Source organism: Galeopterus variegatus, unplaced genomic scaffold (assembly GCF_000696425.1).
Source record: "Galeopterus variegatus unplaced genomic scaffold, G_variegatus-3.0.2 Scaffold1221, whole genome shotgun sequence".
In the NCBI taxonomy this organism is placed as follows: domain Eukaryota; kingdom Metazoa; phylum Chordata; class Mammalia; order Dermoptera; family Cynocephalidae; genus Galeopterus; species Galeopterus variegatus.
Window position 1 is genome coordinate 226089 of NW_007727332.1, and position 21953 is coordinate 248041.

The window sequence follows — 21953 nt, forward strand, 5'->3', positions numbered from 1 at the left end:
TTATGCTAAGGAAAAATACATACGATATTAAATAGCCTGGTAGCAACAGTTGTAAAATTACTCAATTTTTAAAAAACATTATTTTAATTGTGTTCACTTTCTAAGTTTCAGAGCTCTTTGCCAAAACTCTAGATGCCCCCCCCATAATTATGGTTATGGGTGCCATACATTTTATTTTATAAACTATTTCCTCAACTTAAAAATCATAAAATATTGTCACATTACTAAATATATTAATAAATATATATCTACAATGTACTTTTTTTATTTTTTATTTTTGCAATGTACTTCTTTTTTTTTTTTTCCTTTTTGTCTTTTTTCATGTCCGGCAACGGATCGCAACCCTCGGTGTTGCGCCCGCACCTCGCTCAGCCAGTGAGCGGGAACTGGTCTGTATGTGGGATCCGAACCCTCGGCGGGAGCGCCACCGCACTCCCAAGCAGCGCACTGTAGCAGTGCGCCACCGGGCCGGCCCTGCAATGTACTTCTTAATGTCTTAATTATTCCCCTCATGTAGGACATTGATGCTGTTGCCATTTTCTCTTTATAAACAAATGTGAGTTGAGTATCCTTGGAACAAAATCTTTTTTTCCAGTCTTTTATTTCCTCAGGGTAAATTCCCAGAAGAAGAATTACTGAGTCAAACCATATGCATATTTTTAAGAATTTTGATATATGTCACCAAATTGCTCTGGAGAGTGGTTATATGAGGTCCTTTTTACCTTTAATATTGTCAAGGTCCCGGTTCTCCCCCAGATGGTTCCCTGTCCTGGGTTTGCAGATCTCAAAATAATTTTATGCCCTTCCATAACAGAAGCAGTCAATTAAAGCCCAGTAACAGGCCAACAGTGACTTTCCAAAAGCCGTATACTTGCCAGAAGCCTCTGGTAACTTGCTAGTTCTAAATCCCCAGGGCTATTCCTGGGTGCTAGTCACAGGCTTTGGCAAGCGATTCCAGTCAGCATGAGTAAGTTGCTGATACTTCTAATATCATTTGAACATTAAGATTGTATGGACCCAAAAGAACCAACTGGATAATGGCTCCTTGAAGTTCCCAAAGAGTCTGCTATTACTGAAAACCCCATGCAAATTTAGCTCCCCACCCCACCCCCATAACTTTGAGAATAGGCGCTAACAAAATTCCCAAACACAGTATATGATTTCTCCAGGAATCAAGAAATCTAACCAAGTTTTGTGCCTCTTGTCTCCATCTTGTAGCTAGTAACTTAAGTTTGTGTGTTTGGGAATGTTTCCAGTGGCTCTAGCCCAAGTAATTCCTAAGAATTTTATCATTTACGCTAGGCCTTGTATTTTAACCAGTCAGTCAGTCGGCCCCTTTCTAGTAGTTATATGATTAACCAGAACTTCAATTTAGTCTTAGCTGAATATTTGGATTGAGAAATCAACATTAGATCACCAATATAATGAAACACAGTACTTTCTAGTTTTCTAAGCTTTTCCTCACTAGGTTGCAGCAATAAGTAGGAGATTTAAATATCTTTGTGGGAGCCCCTTAAGTGTACATTGGTGGTCTTTCTACACAAATGCAAATTAGTTTTGACTTCCTTCTGAAATATGAATCAGACCAGGTTTTCATGAAATCTTTTTCCTCGAAGTCTTGGGTCAGGAAAGTTTTCCCCTTTTAGACATAACATCCATTCCCATAATATATCAGGGAGAGATGACACAGCAATTATGCAAAATTTCTTCTCATATATTCCTTCGAGCCATCTTTCGTTTTTAAATAACAATTTATTGAGATATAATTCACGCAACATAAAATTCACTGATATAAAATGTACAACTCAATGTTCGTAGACTTTTGTAACCATCTCCCCCAAAACACTACACATTTAGCAGTTGCTTCCCTTTTCTCCCCAACCTATCCAGCCCTAGGCAACCACTATAGTTACTTTGTTTCTATAGATTTGCCTATTGTGAACATTTCATAAAAATTGAATCATACAATACTGGTCCTTTGTGTCTAGTTGCTTTCATCTAGCATAATGTTTTCATGGTTCATCCTTGTTGTAGTATGTAGGAGGGTACTTCAAAACGTTCATGGAGGGCCGGCCCGTGGCACACTTGGGTGAGTGTGGTGCTGATAACACCAAGGCCACAGGTTCGGATCCCTATATAGGGGTGGCCGGTTAGCTCACTTGGGAGAGCATGGTGCTGACAACACCAAGTCAAGGGTTAAATCCCCTTACCGGTCATCTTTAAAAAATAATAAATAAATAAACAAACAAACAAATAAATAAATAAAAAGTTCATGGAAAGATTCGTATTATCTTTCGTTTTTTTTTTTTTTTTTTTTTTTTTTTTTTTAAAAAAAGAAAGACAAGAAAGGCTGAGGAATGGTTCTAGATTAAAGGAAACTAAAGAGATATGAAAACTAAATGTAATGTATGATCCTGGATTTGGGCTGGGAAAAAAGAAGTGTCAATAAAGAACATTATTTGACAATTGTTGAAGTTTGAGTATGAACTGTGGGCTAGATAGTATTACATCAATGTGAAATCTTCTGATTTTGATAATCATTCTGAGGTTCTGCAAGAGAATGCCCTTATTCTTAGGAAATACATACTGAAGTCAAAGTGGCATGGTGTCTCCAACTCAATCTCAAGTAGTTCTGAACACAAAATAATCTGTATTATCTTTCTTTGGTGGCTGACTGGTATGAGGATCCAAACCCTGGCCCTTGGTGGTGTAACACTGTGCCATAACCAACTGAGCTAACTGGCCAGCCTCATGTATTACCTTTCAATCTTATTTTTTCACAAACTTGTTGAAGTAACTTCGTATTAATACTTTATATTCCTTTCCATTGTCAAATAATATTCCATTATATATACTATACCACTCATCTACCCAGTTGATGGACATTTGGATTGTTTATACTTTTTTGTTATTATTAATAATGCTGCTGTTCACATTTATGTACAAGTTTTTGTGTGGACATTTCTCACTCTTAAACCTATAATTGCATTGTCATGTCACTCTAATTAATTGCCCTTTAACTTTTCATAAGCAGACTTTGATATCTAATAATGCCAATAAAGGTTTTGTTTTGTTTTGTTTTTCCAACGAAGTTTTTTCACGACCACCAGGCCATTTTATCCACACCAACGCAATGTGCTTAGGTCCCCTGTGGTGGGAGCACCAAGCTACCCTGGCCAATCTCTCCTTCATATCACACTGCTTTAAAGGGACTGTAGATTGTGTTCTTGTGTCATTATAAGGGTTTATTGTTGTTGTTTATTAATTCATGAAGTCTAGGATAAATTAGAAATCTATCTTGGTCCTTTTACAGGTTGAGGAGTTGGTGAAGCAGACAGACCTCCCAACCGCTCTAATGAATCATCTTATAATGATACATTGACATCTTGGTAGAACTCCATTTATTTCCTCCTTTTTCATGTCATTTCTAATTATCCATCTGAACATTTCCTCCCGGCTTACTAGTCCTGTGATTTTTTTTCATTGCTTTTATTCTTATTGGTTCCTTTCTTTCGAATGATATTGATCTGTTCATCATTCAGCACAATTTGGAGCAAATGAGCTAGTAGGTCAGTGACAGCCTCTCTCACTTCATCCTGTTCTCCCAACAGTAAGGTCATATAAAGAGCCGAGCACTTGGAGGCCCTCTTATCACAGCATTGGTCGTCACTTAAGTCAAAGGCATAAGATTAGGGCACACCTTAGTATCATCATAGAACCAGACAAACGTGTTTGCTTGCTTTCTCAATATTTCAGTAACTTCAAAGTATTCCATTTAATACCCATGGGTGGAGTTGGACAGTTCCCCTTTATAAGATATGGTTTACGTATCCCCACCTTTATCCAGCTCAACTGATTTGGAATTTGACCATCTACCCACATTTCTCCAAAAATTGCAGCTAATTTAGGATCTTTATTAAGACCAAGCACATCCTTTCATCTGAAAGTACATTTGACAGTACCTGATGCAAGGAAGAGAGCTCTTTTGTCACTAATCTATAATCCATTTTAGCAATGGATCTGTAACAGCAGTACCACCATAACTGATCCTCTGATTCTTTTCCCCTATGGCTGGAGTTGGAGGAAGTTTGCAAGGCAAACTTGCTGGCAAAATCCCCCAAAATAGGAGTACGCTTGTCTAGCAGAATGTAAGATAAGCATTAAGGCTAGCTTAGCACTCATTTCTCTGGGTTCCTTCTTTTCCCATAGTTATTTGATGTCTTGAACCTCAGTTAAGGGGCAGGATGACATTCACAAATGTGTAGAGCTGTTTTCCAAACAACCTGGAGCTGCAACCTTTGCTACGAGGCACTTACCATCCAGACCCTGAGAAATCAAGGAAGACATCAATCAACCTATGCTGATCGCACTGTGAGCCAATCAAAATCCAGCATGACCCCCAGGCCCCACCTCTCAAAATTTACCCTATAAATGCTTGTGATTCTGAGCCTTGGAGTCTAAGTACAGCCTTAGCCAGGCTGTTCTCCTTGGTTGGCGCCCTCCAATAAATGCTAATCCTACCTACTGCAAATCTTGGTGTACAGATTTATTGGCTGGACAGCGTGAGGGCCGGCAAACTACTTTCTATCCATTAACAGTTCCTCGGGGAGCTTTCAGTCCATGTTACTTAGCTCTTTGAATAGCTCCCTGTTTCAGTTGTCTCTTGATGCACCCCCCTGTACAGTCTCTTCAGTGATTAACTATCTAATGAGGGTCACATTCCCACCCAAAGAAACATCTGCCCCACTGTCCGCGCACCATGTGCCTTCCTTTTACAACCGGCCATAGCTTAGTGGATTAGGCCACCTCCAGCTGTTTCTTAATTACTTTCACTTTTGTGAAAGCAGCCCAAACCAGCCCAAACTAGCTCAAACCAGTCAAGGTACAGTATTCTTGGCTGATATCCTCTGTGTCTTTTTCTTTTTTAATCTGTTTAGCTATTTCTTCTAGCTTTGGATCTACCACCTTCAAGTTCCATTGATGTGCTTTTCCTCCCATCGAGTTGTAGGTACTCGAGTGAGTTCAAACCAGGGATGCCCCAGCAACCAGCATGGCACCAGTGATTCTAAATCTTTTCCCACTTTTTATCTTTCTCCCAAACAAAGCCTTACCCACCATTTAAATAATAAAGTAAAAAAAAATGTTTCAATTATCCCATTCACAGTACCATCTTCAGCAATTACACAGGGTTGGATAATTGAAAAAACTCACAAGACTCTATGTAGTGTACTTACATAAGGCTTTAATACAGGTAAAGGATAAGATAAAAAAAAAAAAAAAAGCACAGAAAAACAGCAGGCACGGTTCCCAGGGGCCTTCCTCACTTGCACAGGGTATGCTTCATCTGAACCACCTAGATACATGCAAGATACCTTGGTCTCAGGGAAACCATAACCTCATCTGAGAAGAGGTCTTTTACACTCCCCTGGTCGGGTGGCCAAAACTAGGATGCACAACCAGTCTCAAAAACAAGCTGGAATAGGCTGTTTCCTGGTCTGTCTCACACACCACACTGGAAGACAATGACCACTAGTTAGTGCATTTCATTCAGGTTGGTTAACAGACAGGACCAAGGGGCCAGGCCTCCCCAGAGATTAAAAAAAAAAAAAAAAAAGCCCAGGGTTGCAACAAACCAGCTGATATCAACCTGTACTGACACAACAAAGTTCAGTGGTCAGTTTTGCTGTTCTCGAGGCTATTTCTAGAGAGGAAAGATGATTTCCAAGGCCCTCTCTACGTCTAATGTTCTTTGACTATAAGTGCCGAGATGGCCATTGTTATGGAGCTCAGATTTAAACCCAAGTCTGTGAAGCTCCAGCGTCTGTCCTCTTTCCTCCATAACAATCTGCCTCCAAAGAGAGAAACAAGAGCAAGAGAAAGAAGCAGGTCATACGTTTAGGTGAGGAAGAAAAGCATGTTTGCTGGAGATGGTAATTGACTTACCTAGATATTTATCCAGAGTCCCAGTCAAATGGCAGGAGAATGCTGGCCTGGGGAAGGAGATGTGTGACTTACGTACAAATGCTCTGTTTGTCTTTTAATGGGAAGCAATGAGAAAATATTTGAGGAACTAAAAATTTAAACAAATTGCAGTTAGGGAAGTTGCCAGTAAATGCTCTAAGGGTTTAGTCAGGACCCAAAAGAAATAACAAAACCTACCAAGTCCCACTGTTACCGACAGGTCAGGCTCGGCTTGCCCTCTCACCTTAAACGAATGACCTGAAAGTCCAAAAGTTGATGCAAGGATTGGAAGGTTTATTCAGATTACTGGTACTCAACTAAATGTCTAACGAAGCAAACAAAGAGAAGAGGAGCAGTGGGGTCCAGTTTAGCCTAGTCCCTATCAGCAGGGCCAACCTATTCCATTAACAGTAATTGATAAAAGCAGTTCTTCCCACTGTTTTCAGCATAAAGAAGAAAAGTATTGACTAGATTTAAATCAGAAAAACAAAGCATAGCCAGGAGCCCTCCAGGGTGCACCTATACAGACCTGGATACAATCCAACCAAACAGAAGAGGACTCAGAAAATCAGAGAAAGGTAAAGAGAATAAAGCATTGCCTTGTGAGAATTGAGGCCAGGGACTCCAGGAGAGATCTACCAGCAGCAGAGACATGGGAGCAAAACAGTCCCAGTGACCACTTGCCTCTTGCAGCTGGAGTCCTCTCCGGTGCCCAAAGCTTTCCAATTTTTGCCAATGATTAAATTAGGCTCTTGGATTCCAAGGTCGTAGAAATGAACAATGTACCCAACAGTAAAGCAAGCAACACTTTATTAAACGAGGAAATAGACTTATGCATAAGGGGGGAAGTGACGGTAAGCTAGCCCCCCAAGGGGAGCTGTTCAGGGTCTTTTATAGGGAAAGGAGTTAAGGGGTGGCAGGTCAGCGTCACTGGAGGTGGTCCGTCCTGTTCTTCCTGGTTGCCTCACAGCTGCATGCTCAGTAGGTCCAAAATGGCAGTGATATTCATCACTGTCACCCCAGGAGGGTCATTGTAGCAGTCACCTTTATGCTTTGTGCACAGGTGCAAATTTCTAAAGGGGTCTTAAGGTTAATCTGTAACTTTTACAATTATAGTAAACAAGCCTTGGGGAGGGGTTTTGCAACTCAGTAAATATCTGTTTCCTCTCTTAGTCTATTTTATCAGGGCAGCCCCGTGGGGTAATAATTTGCCCTGAGGGGTCTCATGACTGAGGAGTGGAAAAGTAACAAAGTGTCCTCTGCAGAGAAAATGGAGTCAGTTTGGTTCACAGGCCTAGCCTTACTCTGTTTCACCACAACAGGAAGTAAGTAGTTTGTCAAGGTTGGCTAATAGTTATGGTGCTAGTTTAGGTCATATTTCTTTGATGGTGACAGTTTCTGTCTTTCTGGTACCTTTTAGGATCTTCTCTTTTATCCTTGGAGCTATAAAATTTCAAAATATTGTGTCTATATGTAGGTCTTTCTACATTCATTGTACTGGGTACTCAACGGACTTTTCAATCTGAGCACTTGGGTCTCTCATCAGCCCTGGGAGATTATCTTCTGTTATTTATTTAATAACTTCCTACTGTTATCTCTTTTTTTATTTTTTAAAGATGACCGGTAAGGGGATCTTAACCCTTGACTTGACTTGGTGTTCTCAGCACCACGCTCAGTCAGTGAGCCAACCGGCCATCCCTATATGGGATCCGAACCCGGGGCCTTGGTGTTATCAGCACCGCACTCTCCCGAGTGAGCCACGGGCCGGCCCCCTACTGTTATCTCTTTTCACTCTTTCTGGTATTACCATTATTCAAGTTGGAATTTAATTGATCACTCAAGTTCTTATCTTTTTTTCTCAAATATTCTTAGTGTTTTTGGTCTACTTTCTGGAGATTTCCCTTCTGAAAGAAAGTGAGCTGAGATGCCAGGTACCATTAAAGCTTTATTAAAGAAAGAAATCTGCCGGGCTGTGCTCAAAGTGGAGGACAGTCCGGGGCTGCCCTGAAAATGGGGGACAGCAGCTAACATAGGGCTGAGTGATGTAATTCCAGGGTTGGAATTGAGTTAGGTCATGGGAATGGAGAATTCTGCGCATGCGGAAATGCCGAAAGTTTCATTATCTCTGAACCCATGAAGCTTTTTGTAAGAGAGAATGGGGGATGGGAGGGGAGGAGGTGGACCGCGCCATTTTGTACTTGGGCTTGTCTAAGGTGACGTTGGTCATGTTTCAGATCTATTACCTTCTTTTATCTTTCAACTCACCAATAGTATTTTTAAATTTCAACAGTTATAATTTCCCACAGCTCTTTCTTGTTCTCTGATGGTTCCTTATTTTCATGGCATCTAATTTTTTTTTTTTTTTAATCAACACAATCTTCTTGAATCCTATGATACTAATGTTGAAGATCATCTGTTTCCAGGATTATCTGCTTCCTCCAAGATTATTACCATTTACATTGGTGTTTATTTTTCACATTATCAGCTTTCTTCAAATGTGTAGTGATCCTTGGTTTTCAATTCATTTAAGAATTAGGCAACTTAAAAGCAGACTGGTCAAGATAATGGCTAAAAAATCAGATTAGGATTCACATGAGTGTGCCTTGAACATAGGCCCTTCACTTAATGGAGAACAGATTGAGGAGCCAAGATTTACCCAGGACAAGCCCTAAATGTCAGAGAAATACCTCAGAAAATGATTTCAAGTTACCTATAAAGACAAAGCTAGCAGCCAAAAGCTCATGTGGAATATTCCTTGGGCTTGCAATGGCCAATTCTTGAAAGATTCTTTGTTTTGGGGTGCTAATGCCTATATTAGTTCTCTAGGTTTGCTGAAGCAATTTATTCAGTTTTTTTGTTTGTTAGTCTTTGGAAAAGAATCCTCTAATTTTTGCCTCAGGGTGTCAAATATTCTGATCATGGGGTAGAAGCAGCTGACTGTCCATGCACAGCCTTTCGATTAGTCCCTCAATGTTCAGCCCTTCATGCCGTGCCTGCACACCTTCCTACCTGGCATTGAGTCCCCAGGTGCTCCAGGGCTCTGCGTTGGGTAGTCTGTCTCGCTAGGTATTCAGGCTATGGTTTCCTTTGGCCTGCTTCCTTGATCACTACTATTTCATTTAATTTCCACTTTCCAAACATTTAAAAAAAATATTCTATGTGCTGATGGTCCCATTCCTGTTTTCTTAATTACTGGGTTTATACTTTTAAATATCACTTCAATAATATTACCAAAAATATGAACTAAAATTTACTTAGAGAAAAACCATTTCTCTACTCACAACACTTCTGACATCAAACGTGTGGGTTTTTCATGCTGAGCAATTCTAGCGTTCTTTGTGCTTACCAACTGGGTCTCCTACAATTTAATTCAGTTCTGACACTAACTGTCTGGAGGTAGTGCAGATGCCACAGGTTAGGGGCTCAGCTTCTCAAGACTGCCCTCCACTTCAGATGCCAGCCAGAAGTTTTAGGTCTCCAGGGTACCCACATTTCTGTCCGACTTGGTTACCAATCAGGAATTCCTACAACCTGCTCCTCGGGTTTGCTGTAATGGCTCACAGAACTCAGGAAAACTTTACTTATGTTTACCGTTTTATTATAAAGACTACAGATGAGCAGCCAGATGAAGAGGCGTATAGAGCAAGGTCCAGAAGCAAGGTCCGAGCAAGCACATGGAGTTTGGGGTGCACCACCCTCCCAGCATGTGGAAGGGTTCACCCATCTAGAAGCTCTCCAAACCTTGTGGTTTAGGGATTTTTTATGGAGGGTTCATCACATAGTCATGATTGATTAAATCACTGGCCACTGATGATTAAGTCAATCCTCAGCCCTTTCCCCTCCTTGGAATGGGGGAAGAGCTGAAAGTTTCAACCCCCTCATCATTTTTTCCTTGGTCTTTCTGGTGCCCATCCCCTATCCTGAGGCTGTCTAGGGGACCCCAGCCACCAATAATCTCATTAGTATGACAAAAATACACTTACTCTGGAAATTCCAAGAGTCTCAGACCAAATATTATAACAAAAGATGCTCCTGTCACCCCTATTACTCAGGAAATTAGTTTTCAGAGCTCTGTGTCAAGAAACAGGATAAAGACCAAACGTGTATTTATTCTATCACAATATCATAGCCTACTACTTGCCAGGCACAATCCTACAGCACTTTACAGCTGTCATTTAATTCCTTTAACAGTCCAAACAAGGTAGGTACTGTTATTATTTCTATTTTACAGATAAAGAAACTCAGGCACGTAGTGATTAAGATTAACCAGGCAGTCTTGCTAGACTCTGCACTTTTAACTACTATGTTATGCCACCGTAAAGGCTAGTTTTTTATTTTTATTCTTTTGTTTGTTTTTTGTTTCCAAAAGACTAGATTTTTAAGGAGAGGCAAACTCAGGTGTTCCAGAAGGTTCATTTCCTCCCCATTTTGGTAGTTTAGCATATTGCTGAGTTAGTAAGGCTTCTAGCTGTTACCAGCAGCATCGGTATGTAAACTCCTCTGGCTAAGCTCTATTCCAACAAGACCATTTCTCCAACCAAGAAGCAATTGTTAAATAGTTTACCACGTATTCCCTGGCCCCCTTCTAACTTCTAACCCGTGGCCTTGGTGTTATCAGCACCACACTCTCCCCGAGTGAGCCATGGGCCAGCCCCACAGGGCAGTGTTTTAAATATATGTATCTCATTGTGGTTTTAATTTAAAGGCTTATTGGTCAATCATATATCTTCTTTGGTAGCTAAATCTTTTTTCTATTTTTAAATTGGGTTGTTAGCCTTTTTATTATTGAATTGTAAGAATTCTTTATATATTTTGGACACCAGTCCTTTCTTAGATATTTACTGCAAATATATTCCCTCAGACTTTTCATGACTTGTCTTTTCATTTTCTTAATGGTGTCTTCTGAAGTTTTTAATTTTGATGAAATCCAATTTTAATTTTTCTTTCATGACTAATACTTTTTGTATCCTAAGAAATTTTTTCCTTGTCTACAATTGTGAATGCGTTCTAAAAATTAACTTTTGTATTGTAAGGTTGAGGATGTGGAACAATTGGAACCCTATATGTTGCTTGTGAGAATGTAAAATATACAATTTCTTTGGAAAAACAGTTCAGCAGTGTCATGTAAGGTATACATTTACCATTCAATCTAGCAATTCCATTCCTACATATTTACCCAAGAAAATGAAAGTGTATAAACACACACAGATTTGTTCATACGACTTTATTCACAATAGTCAAAAAACCAGAAACAACTCAGTGTCCACTGAGGATAAACAAAGTATCCATACAATGGAATACAGGCAGTAAACAGGAATAAACTACTGATATATACAACACATGAATAAATCTCAAAAACATTACACTAAGCAAAAGAAGTCATACATACTATATGATTTAATTTATAAGAAATTGTATCTAACAAGCAAAACTAATCTACAGTGATAGAAAACAGATCAGTGTTAACTTGTGCTAAAAGTCCTGGGGAGTACTGACTGCAAACAAATCCTTTTGGAGAGATGAAAATATTCTCTCACTTGACTGTGTTGGTCATTGCTTGGGTATCTATTACTTGTCAAAAGGCATGGAATTATTTAAAATTAGGGCATTTTATTGTATGTTATTAATAACCCAATAAAATTGATTTTTTAAAATTCTAAGTATGCAAATACACTAATATTTATAGAAAATCTAGAAAAGTAAAAAAGCAATTCCATGTTTGGGATTTGTTTTCTGTAAAGTTACCTGAGTTAATTTTTTTTTTTAAAGTTCAGTGGAAGTCTATTATCAGGACCTGTTTTTAAGTTACCCAAGTACCTCTGTAATATGATTAAGAGGCAGTAGTTCTCATACTTTAGCATTTATCATAACCACCTGGAGGATTTGTTGAAGCACAGATTGCCAGATCCACCCCCACAGTTTCTGATTCAAGAGGTCTGTGATGGGGCCCAAGAATTTGCATTTCTAATGAGTTCTCACGTGATGCTGATGCTACCTGTACAAGCACCACATTTAGAATCACTGATTATCGGGCCGAGCCCGTGGCGCACTCGGGAGAGTGCACCGCTGGGAGCACAGCAGGGCTCCCACCTCGGGTTCGGATCCTATATAGGGATGGCCAGTGAGCTCACTGGCTGAGTGCGGTGCGGCCGGGCTCAAAAAGGACAAAAAAAAAAAAGAATCACTGATTATAGAGATCCTTAAAAGATGCCTCTTCCTACAATGACTCAATTCTTAATACCTAAAACCAGAACTGAATCCACTAAGAGGGGTATACTTTCCCAGGAAAGTGTAAAATCTGAAAATTAAAAGATTACCTGCCCTGATGATAAGGGATGGAGAAGAGACAGGACAGGCCTAAGTTTGTAAACCGGTGACCTGAAGATAAGTTTTACTTAGCCTGCATGTTCTTCAAATTATATGCCAACATTTAAAAGTTAGAATTCACTTTTAAAATCCAGTTTTTGGGGCCGGCCCAGTGGCGCACTGCGCTAGTGCGCCGCTTGGGAAGCGCGGCTGCGCTCCCGCCGAGGTTTCGGATCCCACATACAGACCGGTTCCCGCTCACTGGCTGAGCGAGGCGCGGGGGGCAACACCGAGGGTTGCGATCCCGTTGCCGGTCCCGGTCCGGTACAGGGGCGACACTGAGGGTTGCAATCCGTTGCCAGACATGGAAAAAGACAAAAAAATAAAATAAAATAAAATAAAATCCAGTTTTTGGGCAGGCCCGGTGGCGCACTCAGTAGAGTGCAGTGCTTGGGAGTACGGCAGCGCTCCCGCCGAGGGTTCAGATCCCATATAGAGACCAGTCCGCTCACTGGTTGAGCGCGGTGCAGGCGCGACACCGAGGGTTGCGATCCCATTACCGGTCACAAAAAAAGACAAAAAAGGAAAAAAATAAATAAATAAAATCCAGTTTTTTAGTTTCTCCTTAAATATCAAATATATGGCACCAGAGGACCTCCGTTCCCAGAAAAAAACAGGCAGGGGCTGAATAATAGTTACCTCACTTAAAAATCTTTATTTTTTGGACTAGGTAACAAATGCATATATATATAATTCAAAAGGTAAAAAAGCATATACAGTGAAAACTACACCTTCCTTCTACCCCTAACCTCTCAGAGGCTGCCTCCTTTAGATGGGACAAGTGCTTTCCACTCTGCACTAACCTGGTCCCCTTTCACTTATTTGCATTATCTGCCTGGCCCTTGTGGACATTTGAGTTGCATCCGAGCAACAGCTCCTCCTTTGCATTCCCATAGCACTGGGCATATCGTCAGCACTTGCACATGGACTTCTTTATAGGTTTGCTACTTTTTAGACGGAGATTCACAGATCCATGAGGTTAGGATTTATGTCTTTTTAATGTCTATATATTCCTAATGCCTAGGATGATGTCAGACTTACAGCAGATGTACAAGGTGTTTTGAGTGAATTAATAATGAATGAACAATTGTGTATTGTTTCCAGGGTCCTGACCTGAGGTGTGACTCAAATAGCATAGGAGGAATAAGATCTGGTGTTCCATAGCACAGTACAATGACTATAATTAGCAACAATTTATTACATACTTTCAGTTAGCTAGAAGAGAGGATTTCCAATGTTCCCAGCACAAAGAAATGATAAATGTTTGTAGTAATAGAAGAAAATCAGTGGTTGCCAGGGTTTCAGGGGGGAGAAAGAAGGGGAAGGATGAGTAGGAGGAGCACAAGGATTTTTAGGGCAGCAAAACTATTCTGTATGTACTTTAATGGTGAATACATGACATTATGTATTTGGCAAAACTCATAGAACTGTACAATACAGAGGGAACCTGATGTAAAACTGAGTTAATAATAGATCAATATTGGTTCATAACTATAACAAATGTACCCCATTAATGTAACATGTTAACAATAGGTGAAACCAGGGATGGCAGGTTAGCTCAGTTGGTTAGGGCACAGCCTTGTAACCCCAAGGTCAAGGGTTTGGATCCCTGTACTGGCCAACCACCAAAAAAAAAATAATAATAATAGGAGAAATGAGTGTTGGGGGGTAATGAGAACTATACTTTTGGCTCCATTTCTCTGTAAACCTAAAACTGCTATAAAAATAAAGTCTACTACTTAGAAAAAACAAAATTTTAATCCCATAAGGACCCCAGCAGAGTCCCCAGTCCATTTTGTAATACCTCTCCCCAGAACAGAATTAGACAACATGGAAATTATAAATCCTCTGCCGTTACAAAACTGGACCCAAAAGTGTACTCCTAAAACTACTTCCCAGAAGTGTGACAACCTCCCGTGCCCTTTTCTTCCTTACTATAGGCCCCAGGAACTCAAACTTCTTGCCCTTTCTCCTCAACTCTGCCACCCACGAAAGGCTTTGGGATTCCACAAACATACTTCCCAAGGGCTGGTTTTACCCTTTATTTCTCACTACTTATGAAGTCATTTCATGTTATGAATTTGCCAATCATTATAGAGATAAAGACAGCTGGAAAAAAAGAAAAGAAAAAGGGCTGGCCAATAAGCTCAGCTGGTTAGAGCATGGTGTTACAAAACCAAGGTCAAGGGTTCAAATCTCCTTACCGGCCAGCCAACAACAAGAAATTGAACATAGACATGGTCACAAACATAAGCAAGTTACAAAGTACTGAGAAATCTTACAAAGAATCCTTACAGTTTTTTCATTCCTACTGTCATTCTGAGAAGCAGAAGTCCTGTTGACCATGTTTTGTCATTAGTGTTATTGTTCCTTCAAAAAAAACTGCAGCATTATTGAGATATAATTCACATACCATACAACTTACAAGAATGAAAAGAATTGGAAGAGAATACTGCAAAAAACTATGGGAGAGGGGCTGGCCAGTTAGCTCAGCTGGTTAGAGCATGGTGCTGATAACATCAAAGTCCAGGGTTTGATCCTTGTACTAGCCAACACCAAAAAAAAAAAAAACCAAAAAAACCCCAGGGGAAACAGGGCATGAATGCTAATAGGTATGGGGTCTCTTCTTTTTGTGGGGGATCATGTCAATTGTAAGATCTGTAGTGATGTCTCCTTTTTCGTTCCTGATATTAGTAAGTTGAGTCTTTTTTTTTCCTTGGTAAACCTACCTAAAGATTTGTTAATTTTGTTGAACCAACTTTTGGTTTCATTGATTTTCTCTATTGTTTTCAAGTGTTTCTTTTTGTTTATACAAATACATATTCTTATTTTTCCTCCTTTCTGACATAATAGGTAGCTGTGTACTCTGAATGCTACTATATTCTGAGGGATATACTTTAGAAGGAAAATCATCCTAAATAGTTCTGAGATGAAAGAAGAAATGACGAGCCAAGAAAGTGGTAAGTATGTGACTGGATCTTCATAAACGGACTGATTAAAACAAATATTAATATCTTGTGAAGTGAAAATAAAAGAATTAAATATATGAAATAATAATATATATGTGAGGAGGGAGGTAAATGAAATAAAGGTATTTTTAGTCCTTGTATTGTCTGTGGGGAGGATAAAGGTACGTGCAAGTATTAACTCTAGATTTTGGTAAGTTATAAATGAATATTGGACACAAACTTCTAATGCCTCCTCAGATTCCCTTGGCTGCCTCCTCCTCTCCAAAGGTGTTGCCTACCTCCTGCTCCACACTGCTGTCACCTTTGTCTAGCTTCCTGAGCTGGCTGGAGTCCAAACTGAAGTGCAGCAAGCCTATCTGACCTGAGTTGCCCCTCCACCTTCCACAGTTGGATGCAATGCCACATCACTGAGCATGACATCTGGCTTCCTGAGCATGAAGTTACCAAAGGACTGGATGATACTGTCCTGTGGGCAAACCATGACCAACGGGAAACAGGAGATGGAAGAAGCTAGGAATATTAAGTTATCTCTCCTTCCTCCCTTCAACAAACTGCTCAGACTGGCAGTTTCTCCTTACATACCTTCTGGAGAAGTTTTGCATTCTACGTGAACACATTTGCTGGGGGACTTCTGTCTTCACAGCTCGTCATGAAGCCCCGCCACTGTGGTAACACATTGTATCACGTTCTTCCTTGCCTTACTTTCCCTTTTCTTCTCCACCCTCACCTCCCCAGATCTGCAGTTCCCAAATAAAGTAACCATATTTTCATCTTGCCTCAGGCTTTACTTTCTAGAGGACCCACGTTAAGAAATTCTGTGTGTTGTAATTTCTAGGGTAACCACTAAATAAAAACAGAATATACAATTTCCAAGCTAATGAAGAAAACTATAGAATGGTGGAAAATAATCCAAAAAAAGGCAAGAAAGAAGAGAAAAAGATGGAATAGTTTAAACCAATAAGAAAAGATGAAAGATTTAAACCCAAATGCATCAGTGGTAATATATATTTTTATCCACAAATATAATAAATGTTTGTATTTATTAGGTATACAGTCGACCCTTGAACAATGCAGGGGTCAGGGTGCCAAACCCTCACTGTCGAAAATCTGTGTATAACTTTCCCTGCATCTTTACTTAAGTAGTTAACTGAAGTAGTTAAGTGATTAAGTAGTTGGCCGTGAATAAGTCAGCCCTCCAGGGTTCCCCATCCCATAAATGCAAATACTGTATTTTTTTGTCTTTTTCGTGACCGGTAACGGGATCGCAACCCTTGGCTCGGTGTTGTCCACACCGCGCTCAGCCAGTGAGCACGCCGGCCATTCCTATATAGGATCCGAACCCGTGGCGGGAGTGTCGCTGCGCTCCCAGCGCCGCACTCTCCCAAGTGCGCCATGGGATCAGCCGGCAAATACTGTATTTTTGATCCATGGTGGTTGATTAAATCTGATTTGGAACCTGTATATAAGTGGACCTGTGAAGTTCAAACCCCTGTTGTTCAAGGGTCAACTGTAAACTTAACTTACATATTACATATAAATGGAATAAATGCTTTAGTTAAAAGAAAAAGATGGTCAGACTGAATACAAAAGAATATAAAGTAAAAATGTATACATGTGAAATATTTAACATAAATCTAATTTTCATAATGAGTTTAAAGTATTAAAAATTGTCTAATTAATTGAACAGTGGAACTCAGAAGACATACCGTTCAGAAAGATCCCTAATGTTAAGTATTTTCCTTGGGCTGGCCACCTAGTTCAGTTGGTTAAAGCACAACCTTATTAACCCCAAGGTCACAGGTTCAGATCCCCTTGCCAGCCACCCCTCCCAAAAAAAAGCTTCCTTCAATATTGTAGTATATTGTGGAGTTTCAAGAGGAAATTAAAGGCCCAAACTGTCTTATATCATCATTTCTATTTCTGCAATCTTAAACCAAGATTTTCTCTATAATTGTGAAAAAGGAAATTCCTCCTTAAGCATAACTAAATATTCACCTGAACCTTATCAAGTATTAAATGAAACCCAAAACTGTAGAAAGAGATAAAGCTGTCAAAAAGGATATTGGCTATCCCTTTTTTATCAGGTTGGGAGGGTGAGTCTCTAATATAGTTCTAGTAACTTTTCAAGCATTGACTACTGTAGGCCTTCTTTCTGAGTCAGGTAGGGGAAGATAGAATACTCTGACAGTGTTAAAGACATCTCCTGCAAGTCACTGATACCTCTGTTGACAAAGTAGAAGGAAGAAAATAACAGTTACCAGGTGACCTATAGCTGAAATTTGTTTCCACATAAAAAAACCACTGGGTCTAGGCTCAGGGAGTATGACTCCTGAGAAAAACACCTGTTACTTTGATAACATTACACCTTTGTGTGTGTGTGTGTGTGTCTGCTTGTTAAAAAATGCATATTCCTGGGCTCCACCCATGACTGATTGAATAGACTCTCCAGGGTGGGATTACATTGTCTTTACTGATAATGTTCTTCTTATTTATTTATAAAATTCTTATTTATAAAATCACAAATTTTACAATGAAACTCAATCTAGAGTGACTGAAGTTTATAGATATAAAATAGATACCTTTGCTAGGGAAGTCTGATTCACTCTCCAAAGCATATACCCAGAAAAGAGTTCTGCTTATAATGACATATCTGCATTGAACCTAAAACATACACTTCTATCACCCATTCTCACCTAAATTTCTCTGATGACCCATAGTGGGAAAGTTGAAGAGAGTTAAGTTAAATAATTCCTGGGTATGAAACTCAGCAAGGCTAACATGGATAGACACCACAACTTTGGCTTCATTAGCCCGAACTACATAATAAACTATTCTCAAATACCAAATAATCAAACTTAGACATATTCCATTAAAAAAATGTTTTATCAATTAATACAGTGTGAACTTTAAAGCAATAGGTTTAGCACATGACAATGAAGGGCTAAACAAGACCTTTTCCCTGTCTGCATTTGAATCTCACCTTCAGTTAAACTTTTTAGCTCTGTTACCCTGGTAACTGATAGAGGTAAGAATGTCAATTATGCTTCTACGCAACTTTGCTTAGTAAAAATGACTCCTGATTGCTAAATTTTATCTTGATGGGGATGCACTATAAATAATCAATAGGGACCTCATGCTTTAGGCTTTCCTGAGTGTGGTGACTCTTGAAACTGATACATCACTTTTGGGGACCTGGAAGCTGTGACTACGGAATTGTTAAAAGAAATTTTGGCTCCTTGATGCCTGTGGAGGATCTCATCTCCTTGCACCTAAACTGTGGTAGGTGGACAGCTACAAGGACTTCCACTGCTAATGATGACTGTTTGATGCTGCCCTGCTGGCAGGCTGTTGTTCCTGTTTAACAGCCTTTTGTGTATCCAAGTGTGACCATGGCAGTCTTGTGAGTTTGAATATTTAACCTAAAAAGACCCCTATTGGTCATAGCCACAAATAACTTCAAATGTATTAATTTTATAATTATATTATAAATGTTTAGTTAAGCCTAAAAAGACCCCTCTGGTGGATGCAGTAGTATTGTCATTTCATATGTATTAATTTCATAACTATTGATTAATTTTCATCTTATACTGAATTTACATTAATACTAAACTGTCTTCTTACATTAATTAATTAAAATAAACCATAAAGATTCTGTATTTAGTTTAATTATAAAACAGTGAAATTGGGCCGAGCCCGTGGCGCACTCAGGAGAGTGCGTCGCTGGGAGCACAGTGACGCTCCCGCCGCGGGTTTGGATCCTATATAGGAATGGCCAAGCGCGGTGTGGGTGACACCACACCAAGGGTTGCGATCCCCTTACCGGTCACGAAAAAAAAATAAATAAATAAAACAGTGAAGTTATCCCATCAATTTAATCATTATAAGTAATTTATACATAATAATGCATAATGACTTTGAAAACATTATGACTTAAAATAATAAAAAACACAACTAATTGAATGAAGTACTATAGGATTTGAGGCATATCTGTGACATGACATATATTAAAAAATTAATAACATATTACAGTCTCAGCAAAAAGTTTCTTAAATCAGTTTTAAAAAATTGTTCTTTATGTTTTAATTGGAGCTTCTTCTAAAGAATTACTTTATTTACAGTTGCAAATTTCTTTTTGACACATACAATGTGTACTACATGCTGGAATCAAATATCTGAAGGAGTTGGAATCTTATGAATACAGCCAGGACAACAGTGGAGAGAGTCATGAACAAAAACATCACAGTCGACACAGAAAACATTCCGGCACACAGCACAAACATAGACCTGCAGTAAAAAGATGAATAAACAAAAGTAGTTTCCAGAGGTTAAGTAACAGCATAACTAGAAGACATGTAAGTTCCTTTGCTCTTTTATATCTCTATCAATTTTTCCCCACCTGCCTACCTACTTTATTATTTCCAATGTAGTATATATCCTCAAATCAATGTAGTATATATTCTCAAATCTAAGTATATATTCTTTAAAAAACTATACCTTAGAAACGAGGGAATAACTTTGTTTTTGAGTCCTTAAAGTCTATTCTATTACAGGACATTATCAATTACTTCATGTTAAGTAACTTCAGCCATGCATTGCTTAACAATGGGATAATGCATCATTAGACAATTTCGTTGTTGTATGAACAGAGTGTACACAAACCTAGATGGTACAGCCTACTACACACCTAGACTATACAGTATACCTTATTTCTCTGACCACCATCCTACATGCGGTCTTTTGTTGACTGGTACATGACAATATTTGGGGAAGACACATGAAGTTGAAACCAGTGATGGTTTTGAATGCTTGGAGAGGAAACCTGACTGACTCAATTAAGAAAAGACGCACAAAAACAACACAGATTTAGTTATTCTTAGGGAACGACCTAACGACTGCAAAATTTATATTCGCCTTTCAATTAAACCTTTAAAGAATATGTCAATGACACATAAAGAAGAAATAAAAAGAAAAAAAAAAACATTGTTCTATTAGTAATATATATATATAGTATTGGTATTATATAGTATAGTACTATAGAGTATTATATACTTGTGCCTTGAGATAAAATTCCAGGGTGGTATCATACAGATTTAAAAATCACTAAATCTTGAATAACACAGAAGTAAAGATGAAGTGTTCTTTAAAACTGTCAAATGATTTAAAAAGTGTTCTAGTGAGGATGAAGCTCCTGATGTCAAAGAGGCATGTAAAATTTAATAAAATTGTTTTATGAAATTTGAGACAAATAAATGAGCAATACTTCTAATTTTTTATATTTTTATAAAGTATATTAATTTTATATATGAACATGTTTTAAATATGAACATGTAGCTAAATAAAAAATTAAAACTAGACAGTGATCTATATTATTTGCATCTATATAAGCTTATATATTCAAATTGGCCCCCTTCGAAATTTTAAAAAATATTTTCTCATTTGCACAATGTGGGACTCACTTTTTATCTGTGGCTCTCTTAAATGATAAATTCAAAATGAGTTATGACAGATCCTAAAAGTATAATATGAAGAAAAAGTTTTAAATACTTCTAAACTAAATACAGTTTAGCTTGGAAACTAAAGACAAAGTACTAAAATATCTTTACAGTAAAATTAGAATGCATAATGACAAAACTAATATTTAAACTGTTTTGTTCCGATTTTTTTTACCTCTACCTACTGTAACTATGTATATGAGGAATAACCTGATATAGGCCTGGTCCTCAACAACCTATTGAAACTTATTACAGTACCATTTTCTCAATATTTCTTACACATTACTTAATATTTAGAAAGCCAATGAACTTACATGTTGGTCTTTCAATTCCCCCTGACATCCATAACAGAATCTGAAAAAGAAAGTTTAGGAATTATTTTCGAATTCACTCATTAAAATAGTTTAGCAAAATCTCAACTAGAATTCTTTAATTAATAAGTAATTGTCTTTATACATGACTTAGGAGAAAGAGTTTAAGAATACCAATAATTTTTTTAATTACATGGTACGTCCCAAGGTCATCAGATAGCCAACCAAAAATTTATTTTTTATTTTCATTAATGTTAAATATGAGCATGCTTTCTCAACTGGGATTCTGTGAAAGAATTAAGGCCCACAGAAGATGCTTTCAGTTACTATTTTTCAGTTCTCCCAGAAATGGTAGACAGATGGTACAATTCTAGATGGACAGGAGAAAAGTTAATTTATCACATATAATGAATGCCTAAGAGCTTAATTTTCAAGGAATGGTTTAATGAGTTAAAAGTTCTCAGAACTTATTATAAATATAGCAGTTCCCTATCCACCCTTCAGCACTTCATTTCCAGCTTCCCAGAAACACTTTCAAAACTTTTAACTGTTTGATATTTACTTATGCTTCTAAGTGCTACCTCTTGGTTCTTCATAGGTATTGGCTATGAACCTCCAACTATGGGAGATAAGAATTTAATTCTCTTTCAACCCTCTCGAACCAATAGAGCATGCACGTATAACTAATGTCATTTTCAATTCTTTCTATATAGTTAAGACATCATTTTGGACATAACAGTGTTCAACGTTTAGTTTATTATGCCTATATAAACATTCTCAGCTGAGCCATGTAATAAATTGTAACTTTTCCTGTTTTTAAAACTTTTTTTTTTTTTTTTTTTTTTTTGTCTTTT

The 21953-nt window shown here is 38.4% G+C and overlaps 2 protein-coding genes and 1 long non-coding RNA gene across 5 annotated transcripts in view; 1 reads left to right on the plus strand and 2 right to left on the minus strand.

Annotated features, from left to right (window-relative positions):
* NAIP (NLR family, apoptosis inhibitory protein) overlaps window positions 1-5989 on the minus strand; it is a 47706-nt gene extending 41717 nt beyond the window's left edge. For all 3 annotated transcript variants that reach the window (XM_008575635.1, XM_008575634.1, XM_008575636.1), the window contains exon 1: window positions 5944-5989. The gene's annotated coding sequence lies outside the window, so the exon portion shown is untranslated. The remainder of the gene's footprint in view (window positions 1-5943) is intronic.
* A 9142-nt stretch (window positions 5990-15131) lies between these two features.
* Window positions 15132-16071, plus strand: LOC103592792. The gene is made up of 2 exons (XR_550685.1): window positions 15132-15287; window positions 15534-16071. It is a non-coding gene; the product is annotated as an uncharacterized LOC103592792 (long non-coding RNA).
* A 3078-nt stretch (window positions 16072-19149) lies between these two features.
* LOC103592793 (general transcription factor IIH subunit 2) overlaps window positions 19150-21953 on the minus strand; it is a 23073-nt gene continuing 20269 nt past the window's right edge. Inside the window, exons 15-16 of the mRNA XM_008575642.1 lie at window positions 21103-21142; window positions 19150-19580 (exon numbers count right to left, since the gene is read on the minus strand). Coding sequence (XP_008573864.1) covers window positions 19461-19580; window positions 21103-21142 — 160 coding nt within the window. The 3' untranslated portion in view covers window positions 19150-19460. The remainder of the gene's footprint in view (window positions 19581-21102; window positions 21143-21953) is intronic.